The sequence below is a fragment of the Primulina huaijiensis genome, chromosome 5, assembly GCF_012295235.1.
Source record: "Primulina huaijiensis isolate GDHJ02 chromosome 5, ASM1229523v2, whole genome shotgun sequence".
NCBI classification, from domain to species: Eukaryota; Viridiplantae; Streptophyta; class Magnoliopsida; order Lamiales; family Gesneriaceae; genus Primulina; species Primulina huaijiensis.
This window is the reverse complement of record NC_133310.1, coordinates 17,231,025-17,242,116: the sequence shown is the minus strand read 5'-3', so window position 1 is coordinate 17,242,116 and position 11,092 is coordinate 17,231,025. Positions and strand designations below refer to the sequence as shown.

The window sequence follows — 11,092 nt, the reverse complement described above, 5'->3', positions numbered from 1 at the left end:
GGGGGTTGTTTTATCTTACAGAAAGTAAATTAGTTTAAAAGAAATATGAAGGAAGAAAATTAATTCTGTAAAATTAAGAAACGCAGTATGAGTTTCATATTAAAATTTCATGTCTAATTGATTTACTTTACAAAATTATTAAAATGTTTATTCTCATAGTAGTATGAAAAACTACTATACGAAATCTCATAGGCACGCTGTAGCGGAACTTGGTTGCAGTGATAAAGGGTTTTCACACTTTACTGCACAAGGCAAGTAAATAAGCTAGTTCATATTAGAATTGGGAAGATTATATTAGTCTTTTACAACATAAGAACATTGGCGGAGAAGTCAATGGAGTTAGTGGATGACATGCGAAGAATGAAGGTAAACATAGCTTGTCTTCAAGAGTAAAGTGGAAGGAAAGCAATATTAAAGAATTATGAGAAGGTTTTAAACTTTTCTGTTCACGAATAGATCAAACTAAAAATGGAGTGAGAATAGTGATGGATAAAGCCTATAGAGATGCAGTTGTAGCAGTTAGGAGGTTTGGATATAGAATTTGGAGTATCACTTTAGCCTTAGAACCAGAGGTAGGAGTAGGATTAGATGATGAGGCTAATACGGAATTTTGGGACTATCTAGGAGATGTAGTTAGTAAAATCCCCATAAGGAAAATATATTATGTAGAGATTTAAATGGCCATGTAGGTAAGAATAGAGTTGGGTATGAGAGGGTCCATGGAGGTCAAGGCATTGGGATTCAAAAATAATATGGTGGTTTCTGTTGTAAAATTTGCCTCAGCTAGTGATCTAGGGATAATTAACATTTTCTATAGGAAGAGGGAGAGTCATTTAGTAACCTTTAGGGGTGATCATAATATAAGTCAAATCAATCACTTTCTTGTAAAGAGACAAGACCTATGTAGTTGTAAAAAATTGTAAGGCCATACCAAGAGAATGCTTAACGGCCCAACATATAATATTAATCTTAGATATTTTCCTTAAAGGTAGAAGCATAGTAAACAATTGTCAGATTATGCCGAGAATCAAATGGCGGACTATGAAGGGAGATACGTACCAAACTCTTATGAATACGATTTTAGATAGTCAGTTAGTCCTCGAAGAATGTGAGGATTTAAGATGTAAGGATAAAATCGATATCTTTTAGTTATCTGAACTCATGGCTAACCATATAAGGAGTGGGGGCAAGGGAAGTACTTGAAGAGGCTAAAGGGAAGAGACAACACGACAAGGAGAGATGGTGGTGGAACAATGAGGTGCATGCACAACAAGTCATTAGGGAAAGAAAATAAGGTTCAAGTACTAGCAAGAAGCTAGAGATCAAGAATCATATGAACTGTATAAACAAGTCAAAAACTCAATAGTAGAGCAGTAGAAGATGCTAAGAAAATAGCTTATAATTATTTGTTTGATAGGCTTGTACAAAAGAAGGAGAGTGATGGATCGTGTGCTCGGCACCTTAGGGGTGCTTCGAACACAATAAATCAATGAGCTGTAATAGCTTGTGTTCTAAGAATATATACACCGATGAATTAGATCAAGTTTTGTATTAAACCAAGCGGAAAACACTTGAAATAATCATTCGTTAAGAAAAAATGATATGTTTTATATACTGTGCAACTGAAGAACTGAATTTACGAGAAAATCAGTTAGATCTTATATCAGTTCAGTTATGGACAGAACTGAACTGATATCACCTGAACTGCTCAAATCAGTTAAGAACAAAACAAGCAGTAAAACAGTTAAAAGACACATGATATGTTTATGGATGTTCGGAGACTTCAACTGCTCCTACGTCACTCATTCTACCTCCACGGGTAGGATATACTAGAAGACTTAGATTTATACAACACTTTGTACAAATCCTACACGGCTTAGGACTTCACTGCCTAACTGAACTCCTAGTCTAGACTGAAGGCAGCACCTTCCAGCCAACACTTGTTTAACATCTGTGTGTCAAATACTACATACACATGTTTAATGTCTCTGTGCAAGACTGTATTTTGGGTGGTGGTGGTGTGTGCATGTGTGTGAGAACTGAACAATGAACACTACCCGAAAATGTTCTGACACACTGAGGAAAATAAGCTTCTAATCTAAGCTGATATAACTTTGAAGTGTTCCCTCAACTGGGCTGATTGTTTCTTCAAAAGCAGATATGCAATATGCGTCCCCTCTCTTCTTTTTGATGAACACACTCTCTGTATATGTATCGTGTATATCATGTGTGTATCATCATCCTCTTTTCTTCACTGATCTTCAGCTTCTATTTATAGGCGTTTGGTTGAACGTACAGTGAGAATCAGTGAATGAATCCGTTGTAGTTTGAATTTGTTCCCCCAAATAGATATCTAGAACATTTAACTTTACGCGCTGCTGCAACGTCTCTTATTGTACCTTGATCATACAATAGCTTTTGTACCTTTGTGCACAGCTGGATTAAGCTTGTCGTATATGCAAACTGGTTAGCTCCTAACTGATGTTCTGACTGGTCAGTTGAACTGGTCTTGAACTGGTGAGGTGAAATCAGTTGATTCATCAGCTGAACTAATTTCACTGATTCAGTTGAACTGGTCAGTTGGGATCTTCATCAGTTGAACACTTCGTCAGTTGACCGGGCTTCTGAAAGTATTCTGCTGAACCACCTATCAACTGGACAATCAGTTGAACTGCTTTTGATACTTCAATTGTACTGGTTCAGTTTGATCGATCAGTTGGTTCTTTCAGTTAGCATCTCCGATAACTTCAGTTTTTGCTCGTAAACTAATCATTTCAGTTTCAGCTATCTGCGCACTAAGGTAGGTTATTAGAAACAAAATAACAAGTTTTGTTAACATCAAAATTAAGCAAAGATTGCGAACTTGAAAAGTTCCAACAGAGAAAGATATTTTTAAGATAATGAAAACCGGGGATTGAAACACTAAAGAATTGAGCCATGTGATAAACCTAAATCTTATAGATATTTTAAGGTTTTATTTTATTAGATTCATGCTTATACGATATTGTTATCCCTTATTTTGTGCTTATATGGAGTCTTTATCTCATATCTTGTTCTTATTTGAATTAATTTTGTAATATTTGTATATCTGAACAAAAGAGAAAAAAAAACCTAATTTAGGAGAGAAAGTGATTTTACAAGAATTTCAAGGGCAATAAAATATTACAAATAAATAAATAAAAGAATAAAAAAAATTTATTCTATTTCTTTGTAAGGATAAGGAAGGAGGAATTTGGAAAATTTTGGACTCAATCACGTGGGAATCTACAATTTATTAAGAGAGATTTTGTGGCAAATTTCTTAGGACTTCACGTGGAGAGTTTTGGTTTTTTAAATATTGGCCCATTAAGGAACATAAAAGCTTGATGAAGAGGAGGCATCATAAATGACGTACACCAGCAGACACAAGAGAGGAGAGAGGCAGAAGACTTTATGCAGAAGATAGCGGTAGAGAGGAATAGATAAACTTGGAGGAAGAAAGAATCTATTAGAGTTTGAGAGAGAAGATGAAGACAATTTCAAAAGGAGAATTGCGCCAACCAAGCTGAAATTTTTTTATTTGTTTCTAAATTTTATTCTTATGAATTCAAATATAGCGTCTTTGTTTTCTTTTAATTTTATGGAATAAATTTCTTTAAACTAAGATAACAATAAGGCAAAACAATACTTTGTTTGATATTTGGTTTTATTTTCAATATCTTATTTTTCTTGATTTTAATTATTGATTGATGTTGGTTTAATATTTCTTGTTAATAGCCTAATCACTTATTTACATGTTTGTTGATTAATTACGAATCGAAAGAGGAGTAGTTAAATATAACAACAAAGACGTCATCAACACACTGTTAAACTGACTAGAAATAGTATTCAGTTTCAGTGTGTGGTTTTAGGTAAAAACTGAAATTTTACAAAGATTTAATGCATTTAGATATAATTAAATTCAATTAGAAATAATTAAACGGTTAGATTTAAATATGTTTATTAACTCGAGGAATCGTTTAATAAATAAATTGAGAATTTAACCGTGATTGTCAAGAATTAAGTAATTAATTGAATTTTAATACGTGTCAATATAGTAGAGTATGATACTGTTGTGTGTATTAGTTCTTTATTTGAAGTTGAATTTCTCATTGATCTTTGAATCCGTTTTTTTTTTATTGCAATTTAATAGTTTAGATTAATAATTCATATTGTTGATAAGTGTTGATAAGAATATTAGGTTGATAAGGTTGTTATTAGGTTAATAAGGTTGTTAGGATAAATTAAAAAAGTTTGTTTTTATCTTGTTATTTAAATTAGATTGGTATCTTATCATTAGGTGTAATCTATTTTTTATATTCGGCTGAACCTTGAGATTGTAGATTTAATTTTTCGATTCATTCAGTCTTTGAAGCTTTTGAATAAATATTGAAGGCGTTTATGCCTCTCTGTTTTTCCGTTTTTATTCCATCGGCCTTTACATATATATCATCTTTTTATTTATTTTATCTAGACTAAGTTAAGTGATAAAAATTTTAGTATTAATGAGATCGATACTTGGACTCATAATCCATTTACTATAATTTGACCTATTCAGCTTGCTAGATTTATTTCTAACCAAAATCGTCGGTAACCATGTTAGGTGTATCAAGCATGAAAATGGTAGAGTTTAATGCAAGATAAAACTATCCTAGATATCCTAGATAGGTGGAGGGATTACTTTAAGAACTTACTCAATGAGACTAGTACGAAAAAGTTAAACATGGGTAGATATGAGATGCATAAAGTAAGACATCTAATGTTCTATCGTAAAGCTAGTGCTAAGGAAGTAACAGAGGCACTGAAGATTATGAAACAAGGGAAGACAGTTAGACCACATGAGATACAAATTGAGATATGGAAATGTCTTGGGGAAGTTGGGATCCAATGGCTGACCAAACTCTTTAATAGGATTCTAGATACTGTGAAAATGCAAGATTCTTAGAGATATAGCATTGTAGTACCAATTTATAAGAATAAAAGAGATATACAAAACTGCTCAAACTATAGAAAGATTAAGTTTGTGAGCCATACAATGAAGCTATGGGAGCAAGTGATAAAGCGGAGACTTGCAGTATAACTACTGTATAAGAAAATCAATTTGGTTTTATGCCATGTAGGTCTACGATGGAAGCTATTTTTTTGATTAGGTAAATGATAGAGAAATATAGAGAACAAAATAAGAGTCTGCATATGGTATTTATCGATTTATATAAAACTTATTATAGAATGCTTAGAGAACTAACTCGATGGGTATTTAGAAGGAAGCATATGTCTCAATGCTACATGAAGATCATTAAACTAGTGTTAGGTTTGTTGGAGAGATGTCATGTGAATTTCCTGTGGCAGTACTTATTCATCAAGGATTGACTTTAAGCCCTTACCTCTTTGCTTTGGTTATGGATGAGCTGACTCGACATATTCAGGATGAAGTATCTTTGTGTATGTTGTTTGCAGATGATATTGTCCTGATAGATCAAACTAAAGAAGGTGTAAATGAAAAATTATACAGATGGCGTGAAGTTCTTGAGAATAAATGTTATAGAATTATTCACACAAAAACAGAATATTTAGCTTCTAACTTTGGTTCTGAATCTAGATGAATGAGTAGTCCAATTGAAATTGAACGTCGAGAAGTCCCAGAATGTGAAACTTTTCGTTATTTAAGATCTATTATCCAAAATACTATGGACATTAGAGATGATATAAACGATATGATTAAAGCAGGATTGATAAAATAGAGGATGATATCAGGAGTCTTATGCGATAGAATGATGCCTGCGAGATTGAAAGGAAAATATTATAAGATTATTGTTCGACCATCTATGTTTTATGGTTCGGAGTATTGGGCCACTATAGAAGTACATATGTATAAAATGACGGTAGCAGAGATACATATGTTAAGATGGATGCATGGCAAAATGCGCAAGGATAGAATTAGAAATAAAATGATTATGAGCTATTTAGGTGTACCCCCATAGATGATAAGATTAGGTAGATACGTCTAACATGATTTGGTCATGTGAAGAGGAGACCAAACACGACATCAATCCGACATATCTTAGATTGCCATGTTGATGAAAAGAGTAGAAGGATGAGTAAACTATTGAAAACTTGGATAAATGTAGTTAAGAAAAATATCTTAGATCTTAGTTTAATAAATGACATGTGAGAAGATCGTTTAGTTTAGAAAACTAATATCACCAACCCTACAATTAGCAAGAATGTATTATGTTGATAACAATGACGATATCCTAAAAACACATTTCATTACTTTTTTAAAAAAACATTTCACTAATTGTAAAAAACCTTACGGTCAAAATTTCGCGCTTCTTCCTAATTTACCATTGCTAATTAAATACATTAATTATCTACCATAATATAAATTTAAATAGAAAATATTCTGAATTATAAATTTTTAAAATATTATTAAAATATAATACTATTTATTTTTTACCTTAGAAATAATCCTGGGACGATTGTGAATTTATTTACTAAATAATATTTTAAATTATAGTACTTATATTTGGATATTTTTTTATTTTAAATATTTAAGTAAAAAATTAAATATCAGGAAAAAAATCTTCATAAGAGTTTGATTCAATTTAATAAAATTTAACATATTAAAAATTTATGTTGAAATTAAGTTTATTAATTATTTGAAGTATCCTCTTCTTCTTATAATAACTAATTTTAAAAATTTCAATAAAATTAATATATTTTTAGAAAAATAATTTTACATATAATATTTGTTTGATGGGTTTTTTTTGGGTACAATATATTATAATTCCAGTACTATTTTCCAGAATATTATTTAGTTAATTTTTTATTTACATAAACACTTAAAATAAAACTATATATATAAAAAATAAATTATATATTATATATACGTATTGTACGAACGCACAATAAAAAAGTACTTTGAAAACCCTAAAATCACAAATCTGTCCTCCCTCTTTCCTTTATCCAAAGCTCATCTCTTTGAAACTTCTATCCATAACTAAGCATTCACAGATAAAATTCTCGAGTAATCTGATTCTCAATCTCACGCATTGAAAATATTTCTCGTGTACATCATCAGTAGCGACACCAATTTCTGTGTTTATTGTAAGATTTTTTTTTCCAATTATATATCGTAATTATGCTTTATGTGTCTGTATATGAATATGGAAGTGCTCCGAAGATATGTTTGTACAATTATCCCGGGGTACGATCTCTAGGTGGAGTTGCTTATCTATTTTTTTGAATTGTGAATTTATCAATAGTTTGTGATTTGAACACCTAGGGTTATTCGGTTTCAAGCCATCTTCACCAATATTGTTTTAGCTTCATGTGGTCTATCTTATGTATCTAATGAGGTTATGTTTTGACTGAGTATCATTCTATGTGTTTTATCCTAATTTTGAGCACAACATAAAGTTTAATGTGAAATAAAAATAAAGATTTTATTAGCACAGGATGAGGTTGTGTTTTCTGTCTTCAGATTTAATGCTTGTGATTCATGATATTTTTGGATAATCGATCACATGGCAAAACTTGTGAATTTTTTCCCCCAGGTTTATGGTTCTTGGTTTAAATATGAATTCAGTGGGAACTGCTTATATGCATATGGTGTAGAAGATGGCATTGGCAACTCATCAGTTGCAGGTGATCGTAACTGTCCATATTAGTGTTGAATGCTGACAGCCTATAAATTTTAAAATTTTATATTTTCACTCTAAAACCTACAAAATGCTGATGGGTTCAAGTGATTATTGTCTTAATGAATGTATGATGGATTTTTAGAATCTAACTGCTTTTTCCCCCTTTCCTTTTTTTTTCTTGAAAGGTGTTTACGGTTGATATTTTCAATGTCATTTTGTTCAGAGCTGCTCTTATTTTTCTTTCCCCTCCGTGCCTTCATCTTGGAGCAGAGGGAGCAAATTAAAACGTAGCGTTCCATCATCCTTTCCTGTTGGACGGAAAGATAGATTTATATCGTTGAAATGTAGATCTTGTTTGAGGTAAGATCTTTGAATTTATAGTTCTAAATTTATGTTTGTGTATCTTTTGATGGAAATTTTTTGTCTTTATTCATATATGCAAACTTGAATTTCTATCCTGTTTCCTGGGGGATAGCTTTCACATGTTACACGCCTATAAAGTAGGTCTTCTTTGTTGAATTACCACTTTTTGCATTGAATTCAGTGGCGTCTGCTCACTTTACATGTTATAATTATTTGTCGGAGATAGGCAGGCAGATCATTCTTTCTGATGTTATATAAATTTGTCTTTTGTTTTAATGACCATTTTGTATAGAGAGTTTTATGCTTTCTACCAATACCACCTTGCAGTTCTAGGGCACTTTCCTGTTTTTTGATAATGTGCAAATAACAACAAACTATTTATATGTTTTAGCAAAAGAAGACTTTTGAATGGCTTATTCAGTTTACTTTTGAAGATATGTAGTCAAGTTCTTGAAAGCCTTTTCAAGATAAGCAGTATATCTTATTGCTGTTATAAAGCATTAATTGAACTGCAAATTTTTATTTGATACAAACCTTATAATGTCTTGCATGTGGAACACTTTCATTTATGTTGATTTGTTCCTCATATTTTTAAACTTGACATCTTTTGTTCTAAATCAGCAAGAAAAAAAGGGAAACCATGTTTGGCTTGTTCTAACAACTTAGAAGATGACAATGCTTACCAGGAGAATAAATTTATCAACATGTATTTCTTTTCATGCCTTGCAAAGAGTTTTTATTTACGATTGTGTTATCAAATCATTTTTGGAGTGAATGTTCTTGTGGTATCTTTGTGTCTTTAAATGGCAATCAACTTCAAGTGACATAAAGTTATATGCGCTGAATGTAAACCTGAAAATCACAATCTTTTGCTATGCGCTGAATGTAAACCTGAAAATCACAATCTTTTGCATGATGATTTGTTGGGGAATTCTGTACTTTTGTGACATTTTTCAATACTTTGTAAATTCGCTTTTTTTTTTCCTAGTTGCATACTTAGACTCTTTCTGATCCCCCTTTATGATCTGAACTGAACAAATAGCTTGTTTGCAGTGTAGGAGCTTCCCTTGCCCTTGGACCTAAGTCAAAATTATTTAAAATATCAGCTTTTAAAGGTAGCAGTAGACATGATGGTTCTGGCAACAGGAGCAGTGGGTCAAAGTCCCTTAAAAATCCTGCTACAGTTTCTCATTGGCCACATGAGAGTAAAGAATCCTTGGCGGAATCCTCTAAGGTACAGAATGTTGTACCTGCTTCTTATACAGCAGCAGATGAGACTACAACCCGGTCGCAGGCTATACAAAATTTGTTCAAGAACTGGCTGATATTACTGCGATTGCCATCACAAACCCAAACGGTGGAAGAAGTCGACAAACCTTCTTCAATGTCAACAGGATTATCAAAAACTAAACAAAAGCAAGAAAGAGGTGAAGTTTCGAAGGCTGTTTGGTGCTACTTTATGGGTTTGGATGCAACAATAAAAATGCCATTGTTGATATTGTAAGCATTTTGCAATTCGGTTCCATATGTTCCTTACCCTCTCTTTGACTCTTTTTGCCATTGAGAAAGCTGTTCGTTAAGAAACACAGATTGTCAACCTGTTACAAACTAATTTTCCAGAACTCAAAAACACAAGAAATACAAAATGTTGTTTCAAATATAGGTTAAAACAATTTGATTCAATAATTTGAGTAATATTAACTTTGATGTGATAGTTTGCAAATTTAAAGTGTTAAGATATTTTAAAATTTTAAGTATATTTATGAATTAATAGTTACATAGACATGGTAAGGAGAAAATTAAAAGTTAGATGAACTTTGGGTATTCATGAAGTAAATAAATGATACTAGTGGTGTTGCTTACAGTCAAAATGAGAGCGAATGATTTTCTATCTGTATTAGCGGTCTCTTCCAAATTTTACTCAAATTGCTCGCTTGTGGCTTTAGCTGACAATGATCTATTTTCTCTGTGGAGAAAATGCTTCTAGTATCCTCAAACCTGTGGCTTTAGTTGACAATGATGTATTTTCTCTGTGGAGAAAATGCTTATAGTATCCTCAAACCTGTACTCTTTTTGCATTATACTTCACTTGCAACGCATGTAACCATTGCCACTTGCTCACTCTGGTTTTTTCTGCAGCACACCTTTGTACCTTGCAGTTAACCTTATATATGGATCAGAAGTGTCAAAAGAATTGACTCCACTATGGTTTCTTGGACCCATAATTGTTGTCTTCTACATTAAGATGTTTAGGTCGATTTGTGGTCTTTATATATTCAGCTTCAAGCGGACGGTCAAGGTAATAAAAAATCTGCCTGCATTCTCCTTACTGGCGTATGATTACATATTCTGTGGAAAGCTTATACAAGCAATACGAACTCGTATATGGAAGCCTATGGCAGATATTAAAAACCTGAACTACAATGAAGAAAGTAGGAGAATATTGAAGGACTTCCAAGGCTGGTTAGTGGAGAGATACCTCGATTTTATTGAATCGGTATGGCCATGCTACTGCAGAACAATCAGGTTTTTGAAGAGGGCAAATTTGATATAATAACTAGGCTTTTCTTTAAAGACACTTAGTTAAAAGGCGCCAAGAAATAGAGATCACTTATTCTTTTCGGTTTTTGTTCTTTTTTGGTAAAATCGCTGAACCCCTTTTTGGATTGGGGTTCTTCTCTTGAGCAATTAGAGAGGATTGCAACCAAAAAGATGTCCAAGGGTGGTCCATTTTTTTTGTTCTCCTCGTCTCCATTGATTTTCTGTTCTCCTATCAGCTCATGCAAATTTTTGTTTCTGTAGGTTCAATAAAATAGAATTTAACTGATTGTATCATTGAACTCTTGTCAGTGTTATATAATTTTTATGGGTAATTTTGCATCTACTTATTGTTGTGTAAGATCGTTAGAATCTAATCTGCTCTTTGGGAGAGGCTTGAATTCATTCACAGGTTCCTTATTCACAAGTCCTCTCCTTGCCCCAGGGTCGGTCCATGGTCACATCTTACTAAGAAGATTTTGGGAATTAAATTTGATATAATCTTCATCTGAAGATGGAAAACATAGGCA

The 11,092-nt window shown here is 32.5% G+C and overlaps 1 protein-coding gene and 1 long non-coding RNA gene across 4 annotated transcripts; one reads left to right on the top strand and one right to left on the bottom strand.

The window, feature by feature from the left end:
• Positions 1-6,925: 6,925 nt before the first annotated feature.
• On the top strand, positions 6,926-10,971 carry LOC140976718 (uncharacterized). Of its 3 annotated transcripts, none has more exons than XM_073440984.1 (5): positions 6,926-7,125; positions 7,575-7,665; positions 7,885-8,021; positions 9,078-9,451; positions 10,164-10,971. In XM_073440984.1, exons 2-5 carry the CDS (start codon positions 7,639-7,641, stop codon positions 10,220-10,222), a joined length of 597 nt encoding a protein of 198 aa, XP_073297085.1. In that variant the 5' UTR covers positions 6,926-7,125; positions 7,575-7,638; the 3' UTR covers positions 10,223-10,971. The 3 variants fall into 3 exon arrangements, with proteins under 3 accessions (XP_073297085.1, XP_073297083.1, XP_073297084.1); XM_073440982.1 differs by having other exon boundaries at positions 6,928-7,125; positions 9,078-9,524; XM_073440983.1 differs by lacking the exon at positions 6,926-7,125 and adding an exon at positions 7,220-7,238 and having other exon boundaries at positions 9,078-9,524.
• LOC140976719 (uncharacterized) lies at positions 8,087-9,071 on the bottom strand. Its single transcript, XR_012175305.1, has 2 exons — positions 8,916-9,071; positions 8,087-8,876 (listed from the first exon to the last, which is right to left on the bottom strand). It is a non-coding gene; the product is annotated as an uncharacterized lncRNA (long non-coding RNA).
• Positions 10,972-11,092: the final 121 nt, after the last annotated feature.